The 25,733-nt window shown below is 35.5% G+C and overlaps 2 protein-coding genes across 2 annotated transcripts; one reads left to right on the forward strand and one right to left on the reverse strand.

Annotated features, from left to right (window-relative positions):
- Positions 1-1,409: 1,409 nt before the first annotated feature.
- Positions 1,410-7,548, reverse strand: LOC135685212 (protein MIX23). Its single transcript, XM_065201062.2, has 5 exons — positions 7,396-7,548; positions 5,965-6,090; positions 4,252-4,398; positions 3,211-3,270; positions 1,410-2,629 (listed from the first exon to the last, which is right to left on the reverse strand). Exons 1-5 carry the CDS (start codon positions 7,498-7,500, stop codon positions 2,582-2,584), a joined length of 486 nt encoding a protein of 161 aa, XP_065057134.2. The 5' UTR covers positions 7,501-7,548; the 3' UTR covers positions 1,410-2,581.
- A 3,403-nt stretch (positions 7,549-10,951) lies between these two features.
- On the forward strand, positions 10,952-25,696 carry LOC135685217 (kinesin-like protein KIF25). Its single transcript, XM_065201064.2, has 15 exons — positions 10,952-11,110; positions 11,965-12,030; positions 12,372-12,494; positions 13,793-13,943; positions 14,186-14,289; positions 14,608-14,864; positions 16,121-16,270; positions 16,700-16,805; positions 17,171-17,238; positions 18,299-18,562; positions 18,885-19,063; positions 19,393-19,447; positions 19,839-19,939; positions 21,309-21,470; positions 22,829-25,696. Exons 1-15 carry the CDS (start codon positions 10,994-10,996, stop codon positions 22,906-22,908), a joined length of 1,983 nt encoding a protein of 660 aa, XP_065057136.2. The 5' UTR covers positions 10,952-10,993; the 3' UTR covers positions 22,909-25,696.
- Positions 25,697-25,733: the final 37 nt, after the last annotated feature.

Here is a 25,733-nt window from a genome sequence, read left to right on the forward strand (position 1 = left end):
ATGTTAAGATTTCAGTCGTTTTCGACTTCGACATTTCTAATTAGTTTCGATCCAATTTTATGATAGTGTCCCATCAAATTGTCGGGTTGGTGCAGGAGCACTCCCAAGGCCAACATATGACCGCGGAGTCTTACTTTCATTCTTCTGATTGAACTCTTTTGGTCTATTTCTCAATTCAACAGGCTATTTTGAAAAAAATAAAGTCTACGGCTCGACATACAAAACGGCCCTATGTAACCAGATCCAATCTGCTTGAATACATCTCTCCTTTCGTCGCATGCACCTTTAGGCTACATTTGTCAACATTTGATTCCATTTCAGTCAAAGCTCTTACATTAATTTAATAAGTAAACGTTAAAACCTTTGATCAATTTAAAAAAGTCATTTGCTGCAGCGACAAGAAGATACTTTGAGCAGCCTAAAAAATATTTTCTTTTTGTACCCTTATTTTTCGCAACAGACTTTAAGTACAAAATTTAGCAGAGTTTTGCAAATGCGCCCCGAAAAGTCTACAGGGTCTTGTGAAGAAGGGGACCCGTGGACTTGTGAAGAACGGGAACGGGAGTGAAAGGGGGGGGGACTTCTTTGTTTGTGTCACAGAGAGGTGTATGGATTTCCATTTGCAATCATTCAGCCTCGCACTCAGCTCCCTGAAGAGTAAACTTGGAAATGGGCTTGGAAAGCCAATTGTTGTTTCTACGTTCATCAACACCATGATCATTAAAACCAACAGTCCCCTTTTTGACAAAATTAGTGACCACGTGGTAAATGTTTCATCGATGCAGTAAATGGTGCCCTGACCGCATGGCCATGGCCCTCCTAACAGTTTGTTTCCATTAATGCATAAACTAAAAAAACATTGGAATCATGCTTAAGGTCTCAAATGTGTTATTATTCATTTTGCATAAAAACAACAGGCGATGAATTGAACTAGTATTAAGAAAAGTGAGAAACGAAAAATTAAAGTGAGTGGAGCACCAAACAACTGCTTCATAAATGACATCAAATGAAGTCTACTAATGTCGAAGTAGTGATGTGGTAGATTTCATTAAATAGGAATATATTCGTAGTCATTTTTGATTAAGAAAAATTCCGCTGAGGGGAACCCAACCACGGAACAGGACTCTATTTCTAATTCTTAGATTCAATTTTGATATCTCATTTTTTAATGCACCTTCATGTCGAAATTTGCATGTTATATTCAGCTGCTCATCGTGAATAACTGCAAACATTTGACTTGTTACTCAAAAGATGCATACGTCGATCATCGATCATCAAAATGTGACAGGCGAGGTGAGCAATCATGGAAACAAAGCCAACAAGAAAGAGGGCGCAACTGATTGGCTTTCACTAGACCAATCACTGCCTCCTAGCCTCAAATTGAAGAGTACTAATAACAAAACGATGTCTTTCCGTCTTCACTATTTTTCATTCAATTTTATTTAACTATGAACCCATTCTCATTCGTATATGATGCAAAAAGTATAAAAAAATATATTACAATGAAAAGTTACAAAGATAAACACTATAGATTCAAAAGTATGTGAACAATACCGAGAAGTTGGTCCTTGGTCAGATAAATCTGATTAGAATAGATATATTCGAAGCACTAGGTAGTTTTGATTTTCAAATCGTCAAAAACACGAGAACCTTGGAGAGTTAATTTCTCATAGCTAGCTAATGTTACATAATGCAGCTGAACTATCGAGAAGGACGCGCATCCTTGAACTAGTTGTAGCCAACAATGGTCATATGACAAAATCTTGATCCGTCGGTGACCACCCTAAGAAACGAATAATTATGCTGCAGCATTCATCGCAAATTTCACCTTTAAAATTCAATTCTAGTCCAACGAATCTTACATTTCCTTTTTCCAATAATTGTGTATCTTGCTTCTTATTTAATGTTTTCATACCAGTTTCATAACCTGGGAAGCTTACATTCTGTCTCAGTACATAAAAATCCTGAAAACCATCAAACATTGAGTAAGACTTGAACAAGGGAGCAAAATAAATGCCATTATTTCGGAACAGGCTCTTGTGAGAACGAGAGAGCATACCCAGAAATCATTGACCACTAAGCATACCTGAGCCCAGCAATAAAATTATGTATCCAAGAATAGATGGAGCTGGTGGGGCCCACTTTCCAAGAACTGCAACTTTACGGAAAAGACAGGGTGGTGATCAGGAATATACGATAAATCTTTAACAATGTTAATAACCCTTGTAAACATTTTGTGAATTGGGCAGAGTTAAAATACAAAATAGCTTCCTTTGAGGGGATATGGGAGTGGAGGGATTAATCTGAATTCCTTTCAGATGTGCTTTCAAATATGTTGTTGAAGTTGTCTAATTTAATTCTTCAAGATTCTTTCTGCAAAAAGTAGAGTCTATAGTCTCTAAGCCCCCTTCTAAGGTGCCTGCTTGTATCAACAAAATGGGGGAGTACTGAATATTTGGAGACAAAAAGATCCGAAGTGTTTTCAACACTAATATCAAACACATTAATGACAGAAATCATTCCAGTTAAGAAAATAGATAATACATGGCCTCAAATGAAAAGATGGCTTCAAATAGTTCTGTCATAAGTCATCAGGTTTATATGCCTTCCAACATCTTTCAGCAAACACCTACAAAAAAGCAAGTGATACAAAGCAAAACCAATTCAAAGTGACAAGAACAGTGGCAGAGCCAGTAGGGTAGAGGTTGGGGGAACTAATCCCTGTCTAAATTATTTCTGAAATATGGTGTAAAACTAATGAGAAAATATATGGTGGGTTAAGGGCAGGTGTATTTTCCGTAACACCAGAAGCAGACTTTGTCATGCTGCCATTTTGATGCATCTTTAGTGACACAAATTTCATTGAAGAGTCGGCCAAGCAAGGGTGTACTGTTTCCCTATTTGTTATGAAAATTCCATTAAGTAGCAATCTGATATGAATCGCTTTTATTGTCTAAAATTGTGGTAAATATATAAATCACACTGCTTTGAAATGTTTAATACTAAGCATGAAATGGACAGAGGGTTTTTCCTTGAACAAAATGAGACATTTCCTGAAAAGGGTATTGTCCCAAGAAAACCTTCCCAGCTTTTGTTGCTAGCACAACTGCTTATTGAGAGATCCAATTATAACCTTGATAGTCTTGTGCTTTTCAGAACATAAGATGCTCCACAAAGGCAGAAAATACTGATTTCAAAAAGCTTGATTACCTTGAAACTTCTTTGTTTAACAACTTCCTCAACACTTAGCTCTGTCTGCATTAGCCGAAGCTGAAATAAAAATTATACTATTAGATAACAAGCAGTCCTTGTGTACTACATCATTTTTTTTCAAAATATTACCACTTTTTTATGTGAAGATGTGAAAACCATTTTTACCCAAAAAGCCAATATATTTTGTTTGCTATTAAAGAAAGTCTTCCTATACTGTCTGTCCCTGTGGAAAAGGTGACACAGGTAGGAGCATCACCTGACATTCTTTAAAAATAGAGTCAGATTCAAACATATGCTTTTTGCATTAACAGCTCTAAACAGTGAAACTGAGATTTACCAAAAATTCCAAACAATTTTCTAAACAATGCAAAGGTTCCAACTCTCCCGTTTTGGGTGGCAGCCTGCCGATGTGAGTGTTGCTCTCCCACTTTCACGAAATTCTTTTTTAAATCCCATTTTGAAAAACATGTTGAGTTACTAAAGAAGAAGTATACCAATGTATGAAAATTTATCACTGTATCTACAGTATCCATCTCTCTGACATTTAAACATTAACTAATGCACACATTTTTATAGAAAGTTGACTGGTATTAAAACACCTTTCCATGAAATATTTTGTTCAATATTGCAAGATAAAATAGGTAACTATGGATGTAAGTTGTAATTTATTCATGACTTTACCACATACCCACAGTTTAAGGGGATTATTTTTTTCAAGAACATACTTTTGTGGAGTTTTTTTGCAAATTTTATGGTTGTTATCTTTTTTTGATAGGCCAAATTCGAATATTTCATGGGAATTTATTAAAAAACTTCCAATTTTAAATATTCTTAAGTTGGAACGCCTGAACGATGCTCATGCTAAGATCTCAAATGAAAAAATTTTAATATATCAATGGTTATAAATTAACTCTGAGGATTCTTGATTTCAGGTTTCATACAAATAAGTAAAAATAACCTGACGATGTAAACAATACTCGAATATTTGAAAAGGCTAAAGATTGGTTTAGCTAAAAGGTTAAAATATTTTATACTCACACAAGTTTGTTCTTTGCGTAATTTCTTCATAATATCAAAGTTATCGGGATCATTATTCTTCTGCTCACGTAAATTCTTTACTCTCTCAGAAACTTCCGCAATGCATCCTTTTATAGCATCATCTCTTGTCTGATAAACTTTCTTGAGCTATGAAAGAGATGGAACAATTAAGCTAGCAAATCAAAAAAAAATTTGACATTCCTAGCAAATTCCACAAAAAAGTTATCTGTCTTTATTTAAAAGAAAAATGGTACAGTAGATTCTGGATATAGTCACACCAAATGCTGTTTAAAATTTGTGACTTTAAACAGAGTGTGAATGTAAGAGGAGCTTGATTGAATAGTATTGCATATTTGGGTCAAAATTTTATGTGACTGTTACAGGTAGTGTGACTTTAAGCAGAGTAACTATTAGCAATGGCCTATCCATCATAATGCAGTTATGTGTTGGACTCAGTAAGATAAATTTCCATAAATTTAAGCACAATTTTAATGACACTTTGAACCCTTTGTGCTTAATAAATGACGGTGTTGAGGACATGGAACACCATTTTCTGCTCTGCCATAATTATAATGTGGATAGCAGGCCTTGCTCTAAGCAAAATGAAGGTGCTCCATAAAAAGAGCCCCTTAGAAACTCTTTCCCTTTTTATGCTATCCATTCTATAAGACATACTAGAACATCTACTACTCACGAAAGCAAATGAAAACTGAAAAGCAATGCGGTAATTTGGACGGAAATGTGATCTCTGATTTGCAAAGGTGATTTTAAATTATTAAGAAAAAACAGAAAATAATACTTCAACAGAAGATTAACACTTGCTTGAAAATCAAAAAAAATCTGCCGGAGAATACGCTTGATGGCCTGTGTCCTTGGTGGGTATTAGAGGGTTATTAAATTAAAAATGGTATCGAAAACCCAACGTTCAATTTGCTGAATTTTTTTCTCAAGGGGAAATCTTACGCAAATCATAATATTGTGGTCTATTGGGAAGATTGTTTATGCTTGATCAAGTTTATTAGACAAAGGCCAAGAAATTATTTTGCTCCGTGGCAATATTGTTTTTACGTTTTGAGGGGCTCTATAAATCACTCTCCAAGGCTTCTTTTGGGTGCGCTCTAGGTGCGCGCGGTTGATCGAGCGCCTTACCGGGCAAGGCCTGGGATAGATGTGATCTCCTCAGCAGCGTAGATGCGATATTGTTGCCTCATGGTCTGATAAATCTTTCAAATGAAGATCTGCTAAAAATCATCCTCCTATGGCCATGAAGAATTACCACCTGAATCAAATTCGAAAATTCTGGCTGCAATGCTAAAATTTATCCAGGCCTTTAAATGTTTTGAGTAATTTGATGATACAAACAACATATCTCCTCTCTCCTCTCCTCTTTCTAGAAATAGTTTCTATTTCTTCTTTTCGTTCATTTTGCATCTTTAAATTGTAGTTGATTAATATATATTTATTCTTTTTGTTCATTTTGAATTTTTAGATTGTAGTCAATTTAGTTTTATATGTTGAATGTAAACTACCACAGGGTTGCTATGTATTCCCATGCTCCCTGTGGTATTGTCTGGTAAATTTGTGTATGTTTTGTAAAGATTTTATGTGAATATGAAAAAAAACTATTAGCAGAGTCTAATGTATTGTACAAGTTGTCTGTTCCGTCAATACATAAGGATAAAATTTGTACAAATTTATACTTTAAAATCTAACCTGAGAGTAGAGTTCACGGCACCTTCCTTCTGCATCAATTTCATGTTTGAAGGAATCTGTGGGCACACTTGTGTTTAATTTGTATATTATTTTGTCATCTATTAATCGAAGTGTTTTTAATGACTCCTGGAAGCAAAATAAAATTATGTTATGTAGGCAAATCATACCATCCGTGTGATACAGTACACTCCACTCCAGTTATAGTCATACCAAAAAACTGCATGAAAGTTTGTGACACTAAGCAGAGTGTGACTGTGAACGGAGCCTGGTCTGCAGAGTATGGCAGTTTCCAACAAGACCGGGCGTATGTGCAAGAGCAAAATTTCAAGTGCGCAAGTGTGCAATATAGTATAAGTGTGCACTTTGTTTTAAGATTGCACATTAGTGTGCTCAGCTATGCTAGAGTCCAAGGAATATTTAAAAGACATTTAAAACGAAAATCAGAAAATGTACATGATTGATATTTATTTTGTTATCAAACCACTGCATGATTATATCAGTCTTGAGGAAAATTAGTTATTCATTTGTCCTAAGCAATACCTATTGCTTACCTAAGTAATATCTAAGCAATACCTAGGGCACACGCATGTCACATCCAAATCTCAAAATGCCACACCCTTTAACAGGTGTGCAGGGACATTTTAGAAAAAATATCTCGGGTGTACACTTGTCATACTCTGCAGAGTCTGGAACGGAGCTAAATTGAAAAGTATTGCATATTTGAGTCTCAATTTTATGTGACTGTAGCTAGTTTCAGTTCAGTTCAGTTTATTTCATTTTGAATTTAACCTACATACAAAGACTCTAAAATTAAACATACTTTACTACAATTTGATTAACTACATAAGACAATACACACAAAAGTAAAGAAAGATACACAACACTAGAGGATTTGTATGAAGGGGAATTCTTAAGGAGGAACTCTCTCAATAGCAAAGCTAATTGAGAGGAGAGCGCCCTCTTTTCAGGTAACATTTTTAGAAACTATGGGTAAATTGTGAGCTGTCTGTAATACACTTTTAATAACTCTTATCAAAAAAGTAGGTTTTGAGTTTAAGACGAAAGACATTAACAGATGGTGACCTTTTTATATCTACAGGAATGACATTACTGGTAGCGTACTGATCTGAGACCATATTGACTGGTGTTATTCTGAGTTAGAAAAATATCATCCTTGGCAGCCTGTATTGTACCATATTGTGCGGTATAGCAGTTCCTTTCGAGATTCGATGATTACTGATAATTCTTAACATCTGCATTTACTGACTACACGAGCCGTGGGCGTGTTTACACGACTAACTATTTGAAACAAATTGGTCTAAAACAATATAAATAAAGTGTTAAGAAAGAAATAACTTTTATTCGTTCGGACAAAGATATTGCGATGCTGCACAGAAGAAAAACTTCAAATTACTTAAATCATTTTGTTACCTTGAATTCGCTAAAATCATAGCATGACATTTGCGAGAGCTCTGCTGTCCCTAACAGAAGGCTTTCATTGCCTGTTACAGTACGGCTAACATCAGCCTCTGCCATCTTTGCAAGCACCTCGTGAAGAAGTTTTGTGAACGGTAACGAGGCTGCAGGACAGGGTAGAAAGTTTCACAAACATATCAATACAATACAATGTCTTCATTTTCAGTGCCATTGGAACGAAATTCATATTGAGGGGGCTGTCCATTATTAGGGGATCCAAAAATGTTGGCGACCATGCCCTTTAGATTACCTAAAAGCCATTTCAGAATATTTTTTGCAGTCACCTTCTTGTAAAGATTTGAAAAGTGGTACAATTTTGTTGTCTTACTAATTGCTTTCACAAGCCGCGCCCTTAACCCTAAAGGCCCATGACCAATTTTCCATCTCCACCACCTTTCGGTAACCCATATTGTGAGCTTGATTTTTGGTCCTTCTAAAAGAAGATAAAAAAAATTGTTCATTTCATAATGCAGTTGACAGAAAGAGCAACTCGGTGAGCTGCAAAGTGGCAGGTAAACTGAATTCTGGATAAAGGGGGGGGGAGGGTACGAGCCCACTGCTCCGCGGTTCCTACGTCTTTGCTTGAATTTAAGACATAATAGATGCTTTAACTTATGTATCGAACATATGCGAGCCAAGGTTGGTGGCAATCTAAATCTGTTCAGCATGATCATGAAAGAGAACTTATCAACGAAAATATTTTTGTTAATGAATTAGTATTGCTCGGAAATCAATTTCTTGAAAAGGGCGCTTTGCAGCCCCCGCACCACTAGGGCAACGGGCGCAGCGTGGGCAACGTGTGACACCAGCTTTAAACATACTTCAGTGGAAAAGGCTTGAGGAACAACGAAAGACTCATAGGCTCTGTTTACTGTACAAATGTCTAAACAACCAGGCCCCCAATATCTCTCTGAAGTGTTCCATGCAAACTCACAAATTCAGTAGTACACTACAAGACAACCACACCACTTGCACGTACCTATGTCGTCAACGGCGAGCCATCATAGAACATTCTTGTATCAAGCCACTGCTGACTCTAACAAATTACCATCAAGAGTGAAGCAATCAAAAACGTTTTTCCAGTTTAAGCAAAACTTAAAATCAATGTAGTTTTACAGACTATGGCTAACACAATAGTCATATATATATATATATATATATATATATATATATATATATATATATATTCCAGATTGCGTTGTCTATTCTGACGTGACAGTGCTCGATGTGCAAAAGCACAGAGCAATAGATATAATAAAATAGAATATATACTAGAAATGAGACATGTTCTCTGAACAGAGAAGATGTACATGTACAGAGAACATGTCTCATTTCTACTATATATTCTATTTTAAATATATATATATATATAATGTAATTTTTTATCTCTATGCTTGTACATATTTTCTAGCCTAATTTTATTTAATATAATAAGGACTATACTTACATTTGGTGATATTTACCTATAGGTTTTTGTTTTATTAACTATTTATTTATTTTACTGCCAGTGAAAAACCTTTATTATACTTAGGATCTGTGCAATGAATACATTACATTACATTACAGGGCTCGGGCCTCAACGCACTGCCCCGACTTAACGTCGCTACTGATGATAAGTGTTACATGTGAGCATTAAATTTGTGGTAATTTAGCTTACTTAGTCCAACGCGTAGCTACGTTAAAACAGATAAAATTTTTGGATCATGAATTCCGTAGACCGATTTAGAGGGTGGTCGAATGAGTCCTAGAAGTTGTTTCTTGAAAACATTCACTGAGCGGGATTCACGAATTTCAGGGTCAAGTTTTTCCCATTCCGACAAGCAGTTTGGGTAAAAGTTGATTTAAATCTCTCTGTTCTCGCACGTATTTGCCCTATTGTAGCTTGCCTGCGCAGACAGTAGTTTGACTCTTGGCGTTGGGGATAGGATTTCTTGTGTAATCCGGAGTTAAATTTTTCATAATCTTATAAAAGAGGACAAGACGTCTACTCCATCGACGGAGGTCGAGAGACTCCCAGCCAAGCTCTTCATATATTTTTTCACGCAATGTGCCCTTCCAAGCACCAGTTACTGCTAATGCAGCAGAATATTGTACAGCCTCAAGTTTCTCCATTTGATTCGTTAATTTAAAGCTATGACTAAATTCACATGTTTTATGAGGGATATGATATATAACGTCACCATAATCCAAGTGTGGCCGGACATACAGTTTGTATATTTCGTTGAGGGTGTGTCGTCGTAGGTATTTTGAGAGGAATCTCAACATCCCTATTCCTTGTCTAGATTTAGAAATAATTGACTTGATGTGACTAATAAAGAACAATTTAGAGTCTAGTATGATTCCAAGGTGCTTTTGTTCCTGGACGTTCTTTACAGGGACATCATTAAAAAATATGGGTGGGTGATTCATTGGAATTCTCTTTTTAGAAAAGGTCACTTCAACTGCTTGCTTGTTGGGGTCAGGGTTAAAGGATATTTGCCAATTGTGCGCCGAGAGCTCAATAAGATTCAGATCATGGTTTATATCGAGGGCAGCTGTACGTGGATCGTGAACAACTGTGAAGATCGATGTGTCGTCGGCAAATAATTTCACATTACACCTTAAACCATCTGTCAAGTCATTAACATAAATGAGAAACAGAAGAGGACCCAGGATAGAACCCTGAGGAGCACCAGCTGAGACGGTACCCCATGTATATGTCTTACCATTCAAAACTGTACGCTGTTTTCTATCATTGAGAAAGCTTTGTATTAAAATCATTAGTTTACCAGAGACACCAATTTGGCTTAGTTTATAAATAAGACCCTGGTGCCAGACCCTGTCAAAAGCCTTTAAAATATCTAGATAAACCGAACGGACATCAAGAGTTGGATTGCAGTCAAATGCTGAAAAAATGGAATTGACGATTGATAGTAACTGATTAACAGTCGAGTCTCCTGGACGAACACCTGATTGGTTTTGGTTTAAAAGACTGTTTGTATCTAGGTGGTGATAAAGCGAGTCAAAGATAAGTTTCTCTAGAATTTTACCGAAAATTGGAAGGAGAGAAATAGGACGATAGTTGTAAGCCCTATTCTTTTTCCTGATGAAGTTTTTAATTGGCTATGTTATCCAAAGATGGTACTCCACCGAACAATGTCAATGAGATTAAATTCTCGCCGAGACCCTATATTCTTATATTGTTTCTTTATAAACATCTTCATAGAAAAGCCCATTCCGTCTTGCTAGCGCTCTTTACTATACATCTTCTTCGTATGTATAGCCATTGGGCCCCTATGTTATAAAAAGGGAGGCAATAGCCTATGGTTTTAAACAATGGGAGGCTACTGGGGCTGGAGATGTGATGTTGAACCCCAGGGGAAAATTTAATGCTTAGGATCCTAGATGGGGTTTTAAAGGAAGAGGGCTTACAAATTTGGGGCTAAATGAAGGTTCTCCGAAACTTTTCTACCCGCTAACTCGTCCCCAGTTCCCCGTCTCTATGCGGTCTTTTGTTTTGGATTCGAAAAGAGCAGTTGTTGTTGTAGTGTAAACAAAAATCAGAGAAATTTGAATGCAATGCAAAGGCAATCTAATCCTAAAGCTAAAGCAAATTCGTCTGATTATTGTAGAAATGCCTGAAAATGGTGCACCCAAAGATAAGATCCAAAAGCTTCAGCAACTTCTTCGGGTATGATGTTGATTTTGAGAACCTTTTTGTGTGGATGTCTTGTTATTATTACCCAATCGATGGATCGATCGAGTAACTTTAACTAGGCATTACAGTAGTGTAAACATGTTTTGGTACATATAGTTATAGCCAACCACTGTGTAATAAATAACTTTGATTTCGTTACATGCTAAAAACTTCGATTTTTCTGTATGTACAGTTGCAATATTGACTTTATATAACTTGGCTCCGTGGACATCTCATCTACATCTACCAATTACTGTCCTGCCTCCTATAGAGAAGGTTCTGAAAGGATGACAGGCCAGAGTGGGAGGTCATTATTATGTTCGCAAAAGAGAGAAAATCTAATGGGAAAGGGATGACATTGGCACTGTGGCTGCTGTGTTCTTAGCCAACTCAGGAAATAGTCAGGCTGAGAAATCCAGTTTTCAGCTAAGAAATCATCATAAACAAACCTTTTATTAAGCTCATGTATAAATATGCTTTTCTGCATCAAGACAGATATAAAAAACGATGGACCCCAAGTGCACATTAGTGTGATCATCAAATGTGCACACAGATTTTGAGCTTTACCTGCAAAATGTTCAACAAGAAACTGATATGAGTCAAGAAAAAATTAATGTTGTCCTGTCCCTGAATTGGGGTCAACTTTGCTGTGCTGATTTCTTCAATTTTTTTATCTTCATCAAAATTATGTTTTATCAGCAAGACACAAACATAACTGCATATGGAGCTTTTAATTTCCCAGTTTATATTTCTCAAAAAGCTGCTCAAAGAAGTGTTTGAAATAGCTGCAATTTTAAAAGCAGGTCAGAAAAAAGTTATGTAATTCAACAATCTCTTTCAATTTTTAGGCAAGAGAAGAAAGAATCATAGCCCTTGAAACAGAAAATGCCATGCTATACTTGAAGCTTGCTCAGGTTTCTCTTTTTCGTTTTGTCAAATATAAATTTTGTTTGTTATTTTATAGTCATGTGTCGATTTTTCATGGAATGATAGAAATTTCTTTTTTAGAATGTTCTGTTGCATAGTGATTAAGATTTGTTTTGTATCTGAAATTAGGTGCAATTTATTTGGGGCTTCGATTTTGCTCCATGATATTATCCAGGAAGTGCTATCATTTTTGGATATGAATGGAAAGAAATCACCTCTTCCTAATATATATGTTTCTGTCTCAGTAATTTTGTACTGACCAGAATAGTTTTTGTGAAAGAAATTAAAAAATGGGCAGTTTAAAATAATAAAGGTTTTTTGCCTACAGTGTCAAGGAAATGTGCGCTCTACTAGAAAAGAAACCACACATATTCGCAGGCTGTATGATGATAATGAGAAATTCAGAAACAATATCAGTGGTGAAATCAAAAGCTGTTACTCAAAAGTGCAGGTAAAATTAATGCATTCAAGCTTTCTAATCTTGTCCTCAACTATAAATGAAGATTGAAATAGTTTGACTGAAATTGATAAGTTTCCTAGCCCAATGTACAATCCCCGCTTTTGTATTATTAAGTGTGCTATGGCACACACATGCCTTTAAATATGCCTATAACTCCTGGGCCATGTTTTGACTGACTATTCTTTTGTTTCTCTTTCTCTATTTTCTCAAAGAAATGGTTGAGTTGTTTTTGTTAACCTCAAAAGCGATTGATTTCTTGGGCATCATTACTTTTTTAAAAACTTGTATGCTTTTTGTGAAATCCTTTATTTATATATCCAGGTAAAATATTATGATACAAGCTAGATTCTACTGTACTTTCTAATTACTCAACCATACTACAGGTGTAATACCATGGGAAGCAAAGGAAAATGAAAACCCTATGGCCATTACATGCAACTAGACTAACAAATATACGAATGCTACACATATAAATATAATAATTGTTGCAAAAAATGAAATATTATGGAAAATTATAGGTACAAGCTGATAGAGTTTAATAACTGAAAGAATCCTTATAAAACTTTTTCAAAAGTTCTGTAAAAAATTTTGGTTTGTAAAAAACCGCATATACCTTTTCAAGCAGCAATGCACCCCTGAAGCATTCGCACAAAAAATATTATATTTAAAAGTCTATCAGATCTTCTGAAAAATTGTAAGGTCTAAATTTTATGGATTACATTCCATCACACTTTCAAGATTTCAGCATGCTAGCAAATTTCATACTGCCAGGACTGCTTTGCTGTGCAAAGTATTTTTTGTGCTTGTTTTTCTGATGGAAGTTTATAAGTTGATAAATGGCTCACTTGTAAAGAAATACCTAAAATTCCTTTTGCTGATCGTGGAATAACTCCTTAATCAGGTCCACACTGCTCTCCGTCTAAATTTTTGTCATGTGATCTGGTAAATAAACCAAAATCAAGAAAATTTGTAAATTTCTTTTTTTTATTGTTGGTCTTTGTTGGTCTTTTCCACTGAAACTGTTAATTTCTTGAAAAACAAAGGCATTTCAATTCTAGGATGTTTGGCAAATTGTAGCTTTAATTTTCAGACGGTATTTCTAGTGGTTTTTTTAATAGTTGTTTTGTTTGCTTGTTATGTTTTAATTCAAAATTTATTAAAGCATTTGCCACTTCAAAATTGAATGATGAAGTATGGCGATGTGTCTTCATTTGAACATCATCAAATCTATTTGTCAAATTGCAGTATACATTAGCACTTTTTAATGGTTGAACCTTCTTTGTTACCAGGACTTGAAGTTAGATGTAACTCATATAAAGATTGATGCTGAGGACATACAAGAAAAGTTCAAACAGGAAATAAAGATGATTGAACAACAGGCAATGCAGCATGTTGGATTCTTGCGATCTGTGGATTCTAAGAGACATATGGACTCTGAAGGTACGCAGAGATACCAAAGATGTCACTTGTGTGTAATGTATCATGGATTTATTTGCTTGTATTGGAAGTTTTTTTAGAGAGAGTGTTGTGTATTAAACTTTGTTTCAGCAAGTCTTTTGGGGTTATTTTTAGACACTGTTGAGAAGTGTTTGCACCCGCATTCCATGTTATATCCTTCGAAGCTAAAATATAAGACACATTTAAACGACTTTCATCAAAATCCTGAAAATATTCTTCTTTAGAGCTTCAAAGTAAGCTGATGGAAGCTGAGCTGGCTCTGGATGAGGCACAGAGACTGGCCAACAGTGAAAGAAACAGAAGGAAGACACTGCATAATACACTAATGGTAAGCAGTCATAACACATGCATGGTAATTATGCATGCATGGTAAGCAGAACATGTTCATAGCGTGAAGATTGGCGTCTACGAGATTTAAGTAATATGCACTTAGGCCGAAAAGTACGATGCTCTAATTCAATGACCAACATCTTCGTTAATTTATTGTTTTTGCATGTTTTGTTGCTCTTTCAATCGATATGTACTTCTGCTGTGACTCTTTTGTGATGAAAAAGGCTCTTCATAATGTACTATCATGTTCTTAGTTGTAGGGACTGAACTGTTCTTTAAAGAATCACTGACAAAATCTACTTGAATTTATCCGTAGGAGCTCCGAGGAAACATAAGAGTCCACTGTCGTGTTCGACCGATGCTTTGCGACCTAGATTCAGGAGGGGAGCCCGATCTTCTTGGTTTGCCTGGCACATTGTCGGAAGAAGTAGTGATGGCACAGGACGACGAGAATGTTTCCGTGACAGCAGCCAAAGCCAAGTCATTCGAGTTTGAGAGAGTTTATAGCCCAGCAGACAATCAGGATCAGGTTTTCGAAGACGTTGCACCGCTGCTTACATCATTGCTTGATGGGTTTGTTTTTGTCTATTTCTACTAAATTTTTGTTCTGTTTTATGTTTATTTGAAACCTTATTATCTTAACTAAATCTAATGCAAATGTTCTGTTACTGTTAATGCTTAGCTTCGGCTGATGTTATTTCATCTGTAAATACTATTGCTTTTAGACTATTGCTTTTAGCCTCTGTGATTGTTTCGTAAAAGGAAATCATGTTAGTTTGTTAAGCATCCAATTTTCTTGGCACGTTTCTTATCAAATGCGTCAAAAATAACCTTTCACTAACAGAAAACTAAAATTGTGTAGCAAAAAGTATTAGCGTGGATTTCTGTTTCTTTTTCGATCCGATCTGCTTCAAGGGAAATGGGTTTCCTGCATTATCAAAACATTATGTCCGTTTTAACGCTAAGAAACAAGAGCTCCAAGATTGATAACTGACCACAAAAATGTAAGCAAGGATATGGTGTCACGGTGGTTTTTCTTTTTAAAGGAACTTGAAAGCAAGCAAATATATGGTGTCTTTCCTTTGCAATATATGCTTTTGTTTTTCAAATTATTTATGATTATGTTATAAGCTTCCATAAAACGCTGAATTAGGAAGAGACACTTGATTGTTTTGTATTTGTTCTTGAAGGTTCTATTTGTAACTTTTAGAGAACTTTGATTATACTTTTTAACTCACTTTTGCATTATCTAACATATATTTTCGAAAGTTTTCCCTAGCTTTTTTCACATTTGTCAATGTAAAATCGTAAACCACATTTGTTTTCCTTTTCTGCTAATTATCCTGAACATATAATTGTGTTTTGAAAGACATTTTTCTGCTTCCATTAGCATTGGAAATTTTCCAGATTTTTAGAATTGAAAAGGAGGCCGTTCATACACATAGAGCTAAACTGGTTGAAATATTAGCAAAAGTCTCATATTCAAGGGCTTTATTGACACTTTATTGACAGCTGATGCATACAAACGAGGTTTTAGTGCGACCCCCATTTGGTGATGCCTTATGTCTTGTTCCACTTCCATTAAATGTAGGATTTGAATGTTAACGAACCAAAGGAGTTTGAAAGCTATTTTGAACAAATAGTCATACTTAAGCTTTTTGTGTGACACTTTTCGTCTAGTGCAAACTTGAGATCGTCTTAAATTCAGCATACCTTTCATGATGACCTTGCTACATGTTTGGGTTTGCCTCTAGACTGTTTTATGATTTAACATGAAGTAGTGTAACAATCAGATCGCTTTTTATTATTCGTGATTCCTATTTTCATAGGTATAATGTCTGCATAATGGCGTATGGGCAAACCGGAAGCGGAAAAACCCATACAATGCTAAGCAGTCACACAATGACTTCGGACCTAGACGGAGAGCAGTGTGGACCTGAGGAAGGAGTTATTCCACGATCAGCAAAAGAAATTTTTAGGTATGTCTTGACCAGCGAGCCATTTATCGTTAAAAGACATCAAAGCTATTTATGAAATAAACTTCACAATAATTCGATATCCCGACATGAATATATTTTACCCGCTTGGTTTTCTTTCGTTATGATTTAAATGCTGTAGTATTGCTTGTTCTTTGGGACTTGTAAGAATTGATTTATGACCCGATAAGATAACTATAGCTTGTAGGGAGAGGCGTTTTGCTTGTTTAAATTTTTACTTTCTGTTTATTTTGCATTCGTTTGAATCTTGTTGAGTCAGTGAGGACATATTTTGTGGTTGTGTGCCTTGTTTGTGTGCAATCAAATCTACTCTCATGTAAGCTCGTATGTTTGCTTAAAATTTCTAAAACGATAGTATCAGTTATGAATTGCTGTATGGCATAGAATTCTTCTTATTGCTGTTTGCAATAGGTTGGTTAAAGAGCGTGAAAATGCAAACGAATGGTACTCTCTGGAAATTTCTGTTTGTGAAATTTACTTAGGACACATAAAGGATTTGCTGGCACCTCCTGACAAGGTAAATTTGACCTCTGTTTTCGAACTTTCAGCAAAACGTGTGTTAAATATTTTTAACTGAATAAGTTCAATAACCCACAAAAAAATTCAATAAAAATATATTTTGTTTTGTTAGTTAGGTTTTTCCTTAGGTTGTGATACCTTCTGATAAATTTTTCCAGTTATCATTTCAACTTGAATGTTTATCAATTTGCCTTTCTCGGAACTTTTTGAGTACTATCGTTTAAATGACTCTAGTTCTCTATCGCATCAACTTTATCTGTAGTATTCATAATTATGCCTCTAACTTAAACTTTTGGTGATTTTGTACGTTTCTCAGCTGATCAAATTTTTTCTTTTAATTTTGTTCTCTTTTTTCGTCTGCAGAGAGACGTCAATCACACTGTTTTCATGGCGAGCGATGGATCTCAAGACATACCGTCATTGGTGACCAAGTAAGGACTTTTTGTTAAGTTACTAATAATCTAAACTTTCTAGGTCGCTCTCTGCTCCTTTGAGCCCCTTTCACAGAGTGCATCCTTGCTATGAATGCATTATTACGGCAATTTCTTGCCTCTACTTAAAAGGTCTGGATTTAATCTTGTAATTCCGTCTATAAAGCTTTCTTGTATATTGAAAGCGCCCATGATGTATTCTTACGTTTACACCTGTTCATAAAGAATATTCAAAGATAGAAAGCTACTTTTTTGTATAAATAGAAAAATCAGAGTCTTTCTCCATCAGTAGTATCTTTTGTGAGTTATGCAAACTGAAATCAGGTTTGAATTCTCTTCGTGTTTTTTTTATTTAACAAAAATATTTAGCTTTGTGCTGAAAACTAAGAAAGGTTAAAAGTTGCCAAAGTTTGCATTACTTCAGTAAACAGAAATGCTATGAAAATGCGTCGTTGTGTTATTCTTGCATTCGCTGTTAATCGGTTGAGCATATGTTCGCTACAACATTAACTGCTTATGATTAAATATTGATGTTTGCTACAACTTTATCTTTCATCAACTATTTTTTTCTTTATGTTCAAGTCTACCCAATTATGTTTGGGTTGACAGAAAAAGCGAAATCATGCTAACAAGCATTTGTTTATTTTATGCAATTTTTTCGAAGTCAGTTGAAAAACAGGATCTGGCATTAAATGTATATGCCCTGCTTGAAACCCATTTTAAATTTGAATCAAAATTTGAGTTTTGGAAAATTTTACGTTTGATTTCAAGGTATATAAAGCATGTAAATAAGTGCACGATTTTTCTATGGTTTTCATAATGTAAATCATATCAAAAACTTATAGAAGAAAATTCATCTTTTGGAGCCAATCCTTAGTCCGAATTCATTTTTTTTGTTCTCTTTGCTTTAAACCATCTATTTATCAAGGGATTGCCTCGCATTCATGGTTGTTGTCAGACTTCGTCATATGTTATTCCCGTATTTCTAATAGTTGTGAAGTCATTTTTTCATTCTCTGTCAACTGATGCGCGGAGACTATAAATACATCTCTACTTTTAGGACTGTGACGTCATTTCAGGAAGTTATGACGTACGTGCACTATGGACTAAGAAGAAGACACGAAGATGCTACGAAAGTTCACGCGCATTCAAGTCGATCTCACCTTATTGTTCAGCTGAATCTCTATCATACCAAACAATCTTCCCAGGTGCGAGTGACGTCACCAGAAGGTCCCCCACCTTCTCCGCCACCAACGCCAACATCAACACAAACAAGGCGCCTTTTGCCACAAGTCTCTGTTGATGGGCCTAGGAGAAGGTCAAAGTAAGATATATTTGTCTAAATCATATTGCAAAATTAGAATGTATAAATTATATTCTGTTCTGTACATCAAATAGCGAGTAAAGCTCTTTCTATACGGTATCGAGTACATTATGACCGACTGGTAAGCAGTAATTTTTATTAATCATCTTGATTGATATTCAAGTTTATCTTTTCTATCAAGCCTTCAAGGACATTTCGCTATACTTTCTGCCAGTTTTCCATATTTACTGGCTCCCTCTTCTTTATTGATTTCAAAGCAATATACATATCCCTGCAGCCAATTGCAGAGTTATTTTAATTTCACGATGTCTTCCATTCGTAGATCGCCGGCATCCACTCGGTCTTCGGGCAGAACGCTGCATTCCACGGGCAGTCGCTCCCGATCACCCTCTCCCCAGTCAAGCACGTCATCTAGCGACATGAGCCTGAAGTCAAGCGTGACTAGTTTGACGGTTAAAACGAAATTGCAGCTTGTTGATCTTGCTGGCAGCGAGTGTGTCGGTATGAAACCAATCTGTCATTATTCGTGTATTGCTAATTTCATCTAAGGTTATCGCCATTCATTCGTCGTGGGTTGGTTTATAGTAGATGGTTTAGTACGTCTGTCGGCAAAGGAAGGATGTTTCTACCCGTGAAATCGATACTGCCACGTTAAGTAAAAAATAACCAGAACCACACGAGGAAAATAGTTTACAATAGCGAAGATTTGTGATGTTTGAAATGCTAGTGATGTTTGAACCAATCATCAAAATGACGATCATGGAGACCGTTCGTCTTGAAATCATTGAGCAGCCTTTCCTTCCAATTATTGAGTAATTTTTCGGTTTTAGGTATGTCTGGGGTAACAGGTGCTGCACTAAGAGAAACATCGGAAATAAACAAAAGGTAAGCGTTTCTAACGTATTGTTGGACGTTTGCAGATCCCTCGCAACACATAAAGAGTTTCCTATTGATTTTTATCCGTTGGGCTTTGTTTGAAGCAAGGTTGAAATATTGGACACGTATACATGCAAAGTTTCTTCAGATGTCTTCCTTTGACAATTTCTTCCTAATTTCCGAGTCTTTTTAGCAACTTAAAAGGAAACAAAGAATTTGCCTTTTTACGCCACAGGGATAACTTTTTAGAATGAGAAACAACATCGCTTGCGACCCATTAATATTTCGTTGTGGCTGGCAATTGACATGGACCTTTACCCGATGTGGTCGCCTCGTTTGCGTTGCAAAGGCCTCGCTCCTATGCCAAATCTTAATCCACTTTCTCTATATTCTTCGACAGTTTGAGTGCACTGGCAGATGTATTACAGGCCTTGGCGGAGCACCGATCCCACGTGCCCTACAGAAATACAAAGCTCACTCATTTGTTGCAAGATACTATCGGTAAGCTTTCGTTTCCCGGAACTAATCATTTGTATTTCCTTTATCGAAAAATTTTACCTAACAATCGCAACATAAGAATTACCTCTTTGGAAAAATCATATCTTTAAGTATACCTCAAGGTAATAACTCCTGGATGATGCTGAAAATGTCATTTTATACCATTTTATAGATAGGCCAATGTCATTAGCCATTTTATAGATAGTTGAAATTGTTATTATTATTATGTTATGTTATGTTATGTTATGTTATGTTATGTTATGTTATGTTATGTTATGTTATGTTATGTTATGTTATGTTATGTTATGTTATGTTTTGTTATGTTATGTTGTGTTGTGTTGTGTTGTGTTGTATTATGTTATGTTATGTTATGTTATGTTATGTTATGTTATGTTATGTTATGTTATGCTATGCTATGCTATGCTATGCTATGCTATGCTATGCTATGCTATGCTATGCTATGCTATGTTATGTTATGTTATGCTATGCTATGCTATGCTATGCTATGCTATGCTATGCTATGCTATGCTATGCTATGCTATGCTATGCTATGCTATGCTATGTTATGCTATGCTATGCTATGTTATGTTATGTTATGTTATGCTATGCTATGCTATGCTATGCTATGCTATGCTATGCTATGCTATGCTATGCTATGTTATGTTATGCTATGCTATGCTATGCTATGCTATGCTATGTTATGCTATGCTATGCTATGCTATGCTATGCTATGCTATGCTATGCTATGCTATGCTATGCTATGCTATGCTATGCTTTGTTATGCTATGCTATGCTATGCTATTCTATGCTATGCTATGCTATGCTATGCTATGTTACGCTATGCTATGCTATGCTATGCTATGCTATGCTATGCTATGCTATGCTATGCTATGCTATGTTATGCTATGCTATGCTATGTTATGTTATGCTATGCTATGTTATGTTATGTTATGTTATGTTATGCTATGTTATGTTATGTTATGTTATGCTATGCTATGCTATGTTATGCTATGCTATGCTATGCTATGCTATGCTATGCTATGCTATGCTATGTTATGCTATGCTATGTTATGCTATGCTATGCTATGCTATGTTATGTTATGCTATGCTATGTTATGCTATGCTATGCTATGTTATGTTATGTTATGTTATGCTATGCTATGCTATGCTATGTTATGTTATGTTATGTTATGTTATGTTATGTTATGCTATGTGTTATGTTATGTTATGTGTTAGTTGTGTGTTATGTTATGTGTTAGTTGTGTGTTATGTTATGTGTTAGTTGTGTGTTATGTTGTTTGTTATGTTATGTATATAAATGCTCAATACTATCAGATCTTATCAGATGTCTTTAAATGCATTTTTGTTTAAGGTGGCGATGCAAAACTCCTTGTAATGTTGTGTGTCTCGCCAGTCAAGCGATACCTAACTGAGACCCTGCAGTGTCTTGGCTTTGGATCAAGGGCGCGGCAAGTAGCACGGGGGCAGACAAAGAAACGGCGGCCAACTGCCCCGGCTCCTCTTGGACCAACAGGTTTGAAAACTTTCTCCACATTTCAGTTCTCTTTTTTTATTAGACGCCTACACCTGGTAGACGCCCCCCTGCATCATAGTGTCACTAAATTGGAAAAATTACTGAATTTGCCACAAGAGAAGCCCCATTCGAGTACTGTCTCAATCACCAGAATATGCGATCTTTCCCATCTGAACTATAGCACTTTCAAACTCGGCTCTTGTATGCGGACAGACCAAAGAAACACCAGAATAATTTTTCAGGGGTCTGTAGCTGTCATTTAATATTCCTGAAAGGGAGATGATTTTGCCTCTGAATTTCACAACTTTTTACTCATAAGATGGACTGACCATTCGGGTGACCAGGTCGGATGGAGGGGCCGCTATCAAGATTCTTATATCGAAAACATTAGCACTGTGCCTCCTCAAGTTGACCTGTCATTGAAGCTGGACAATTTGTATTTATCGCTACCTAGCATGCGAAGGTAGTTTTTAGGGCACTGAGAAGCTGTGCTTATCGAGCAGTGTCCTGGTCCTTCTTCTCGATGTGACCACATCTCGTGATTCCTATGCCAGGAAATACAGAGAGCTGGCGACTATCCTTACTCTGGGTAAAAGTTTGGTCATGCCAGGGACTCGAACCACGGACCCTTGGGTCTGTAGTTAGCGCCTCTAACAACTGAGCCATCCTCGCGCAAAACCCGTATAGAGAGATTCAAAATTTTTCTTGGCAAAACCCAAGAGTAATCAATTATTTATACTTGTTATTTCATATCCCTGATCAAAGTTTTTCTGTTTGATTTTTGTGAATATTACGTCTCCCTCTTTTATGTAGATGAACACGGTAGAATTACTTTTCGCTACATTTAAGGAAATTAAATTGAGGACACAATAACACTGGCTGGTTCGATGAAAAGGGACAATTTTTCTAATTCGCTGTTACTCAGTTGTTCATTAGGAATTTTTCAAAGGGCATTGAAATAATTCTAGCCACTTGCAATGAATTCAGTTCTGCTTCTAAAGTTGAACATATTACAGCTTTGTCGATGGGGTTCAACAAGGGCTAGAGGGTTACGTCTGTTTGCTGACGTTTAGCTTGTCTCTGATTTGCATTAATCTTCATAGCTATTTCTCTCTCACCTTACTTTGCTTTTAAATATAGCTTAGTTTTAAATCTCTAGGTTTTTACGATTAACCTTTTACTTTAATAATAAAGCATACATGACCCGGATGAAAATAGTATGATCTGTTGAAACATGCAGTTTTTTACCATGATTTAAATAAAAAAGTTTTAAAACCACGATTTAAATATTTAAAAAAGTTTAAAAGGAGTTTTTACAAAGAAGGTGCTGTAAGCCCTCGTGTAACGTATTTTTTCAGATTTGACAGCAATGAAATCAAAACTTGGTGGCAGCATAGGAAACCTTTCGCCAAGGCGCCCAATGTCAGCGTTGAGATGATCTTCAAATGGAACATATTCAAGTGGCTGTTCAACTATAACCCTATAACCCATTTTTCCATTTTTTTTATTAAAAGTACCACTGAAAGTGAAAAAGTGACAACTGTATCGCAATGATATCTTCTGTTGATGTTATTGCCAAACTTTTCCTAACATAAAACTTTTTCTTCAACGAAAGTTACAATTCATCTCAGAAATTAACTAAAATTGCAACTGTTTTGTGGCAGAATATATCCCAAATTCCTCCATACAAAGTTTCTGTTTTGAAATTTTTGACGCTTTTTATTTCACATTCACGAACTTGATAGTTTTATTGAAAACGGTTAACTTCATTTAGGATTTTTATCATTTTGTATAGGGTTTTTTATCATATAGGCTTGGACCCAGCCTACCAAGGTGACAAATAATTTAACGTTGGCTTTGATAGGTTTGGTTATATTGTACTTAGCCTATGAGTTATCAGTTTAGACATTTCGTTACTTCTTTGGAATGTATTTATTTTGTATCAAAGTTTCTTTTACTTTATCATATATAACATCGTTAAAAAGATTTAAGTATGTTGAAATTTTACATTATGTGATTTTAAAATCCTATTATGATAGAAATTATTGAGAGCTTTTAATGTAGAATAATATGAAATATATAGTAATTGATTAAAAGATAAAGAGAGGATTTTTAAGTTGATTTTGCTTAGTTCTGAATTCATCGTAAATTGTGTGACGAGTATACGAGGATTTACAGATTCTATACGAGGCTCTCTCTACAGTAACCCTAATAAAGCAGTAATTATTTAAGTCTTATTTCCAAACCTACTTGAAATACAAGCCGGGGAGCTACACATGATTATGAAATGAACTGCAAATTGCTAAAACTGGATCCCAGCTAGATTTTCCGCAATCTTAACACGACGTACCTTCTAACAAAGTTGATTTCTCCCTGCATGAGCATGGATGGATTCATCAAGAAAAATATTAGGTCCTTTTATGATGGTCCTTTTATGATGGTCCTTTTATGATGGTCCTTTTATGATGGTTCCTTTATGACAATATCTAGAGTCAAGAAAACCTCAACGCGTTTAAAACAGCCTGGCTGTTGTTACGACAGACCAAAATCAATTATTATAAAAACTTAAATATTTAATGCCTTAATGATGACTGTTGGTTTGCCGCTCTTCTCCGAAAAATACCGACTTGGCCTAAAATCAAAATGTTGAATAATGATACGGTGATTAATGACAATCTTTGATGACAATTTTGCTAACATTACCGATACATTGGGAATTAATGAATCCAAGGAGTATATGGTCTCTAACGATGGACTTTTAGATCCGGTTAAAATTGCCTTCAGAAAATACAGTTCTCGTCCTAGAATGAAACTTGTAACCAAAAACATATAACCATCTTCAGAATTTCGGTTTTAATTTGTCACAGCCGATTATGTCTTGCGAAAACTTACTAAAACAAAAAAGACATCCCCGATTGAGAACATCTCTAGCAGGGTTTTAAATCAATATTCTCATGTTTATCTCTGATATATTACAAAATCTTTTCAACTTTTGTATCATTAAAGAAATATTCCCTTCTAATTTAAAGGGTAACTTAACGACTGTCTTTAAGAAGCAAGACCACTGAAAAGGGGAAACTATCGACCAATAACTGTTATGTGTCCAATATCAAAAGTTATGAGCGTATGATAAAGAGAAAATTGGGCCTTTCGCTTATCTCTTTCTGCCCAATCACCAATGTGCTTTTCGAGAAGGCTACAATACAGAATAGGCACTTATAAGAGAATTGGAAACCACCACTAGATATAAAAGGGTCAGCTGGAGGAGTTCTAATTTGTATTTTCCAAGGTTTTTGACTGCCTCAGTCATGACCTTTAGCTAACAAAACTCGCAGCGTACGAATTAAGAAAAGATGCTGGTAACCTCGTACACAGCTATTTGCCTGAAAGGCGGCGAAGAATGAAAGTAAAATGCTCATTCAGTTCTTTGAAAAAAGACTGCCTTGGGTGTGCGACAAGGCTCAGTGCTATAATACATAATTTTACTATATAATTTAACGACATAATTTTTATCTGGTGAAAGATATTGATGTATGCAATCAAGCAGATGATGAGACTTTCTTTCTATGTGGATCTGATCTAGACATAGTATTAGAATCACTTCAAAAGGATGCTTGCTTTTATCACAATGGGTTGAAAATAGCTACATGAAAATGAACGAAGAAAAAATCTTCTGATTTTAAGAAAAAAAGATAAAGAAGTCTCTGTAAATTATATATCTATGGGTCAGTGACAAAAGAGAGCACCGAAGTTACACTATTGGAGTAATTTTAGACAATTTTAGATAATTTCAAGCTTTAGTTTACAATCTCATGTTGATACCCTTAGCAAAAAAGCCAGTCAAAAGCTTCATGCTTAAAATCAACATTCATGGATGCACCTCAACAAGCTCTAATAATGACCTCATTTATAATGTTTCATTTTAGTTATTGCCCATTTGCATGGATGTTCCATGGTAGATAATTAAATAATAAAATAAACAAGATTCATTAACGTGCACTTCGAATCATATGAAGAGATAGCACCTGCAAATTCTGATAAATTATTAAGTAGAACAAAATCATTGTCAATTCACCAGAAAAATTCATTGCTGCTTTTGATTGTGATAAAAAAACTCTCAATAACCTGTTTTTATTTTCAATAACTGCCAGTAAAGATCTTTTTGTTATTAGAAACCTAAAATATGAATTTCGAACAAGCAGCAACATAATTACTCAGTGCAAGAACAACAACTTATGGCACAGAGACCATTAGTTTTATTGG

This window comes from Rhopilema esculentum, chromosome 15 (genome assembly GCF_057945365.1).
Source record: "Rhopilema esculentum isolate cy_ngs chromosome 15, ASM5794536v1, whole genome shotgun sequence".
NCBI classification, from domain to species: Eukaryota; Metazoa; Cnidaria; class Scyphozoa; order Rhizostomeae; family Rhizostomatidae; genus Rhopilema; species Rhopilema esculentum.

Excerpts from the sequence above, each read along its gene's own strand:
- LOC135685212 (XM_065201062.2), bottom strand. The coding sequence starts at position 7,500 with ATGGCAGAGGCTGATGTTAGCCGTACTGTAACAGGCAATGAAAGCCTT. Across the intron at positions 6,091-7,395 it reads ATGATTTTAGCGAATTCAAG|GAGTCATTAAAAACACTTCG; the intron begins GTAACAAAATGA and ends TTTTGCTTCCAG. Across the intron at positions 2,630-3,210 it reads TTAAACAAAGAAGTTTCAAG|GTGTTTGCTGAAAGATGTTG; the intron begins GTAATCAAGCTT and ends GCTTTTTTGTAG.
- LOC135685217 (XM_065201064.2), top strand. The coding sequence starts at position 10,994 with ATGCAATGCAAAGGCAATCTAATCCTAAAGCTAAAGCAAATTCGTCTG. Across the intron at positions 12,031-12,371 it reads TATACTTGAAGCTTGCTCAG|TGTCAAGGAAATGTGCGCTC; the intron begins GTTTCTCTTTTT and ends TTTTGCCTACAG. Across the intron at positions 14,865-16,120 it reads CTTACATCATTGCTTGATGG|GTATAATGTCTGCATAATGG; the intron begins GTTTGTTTTTGT and ends CTATTTTCATAG.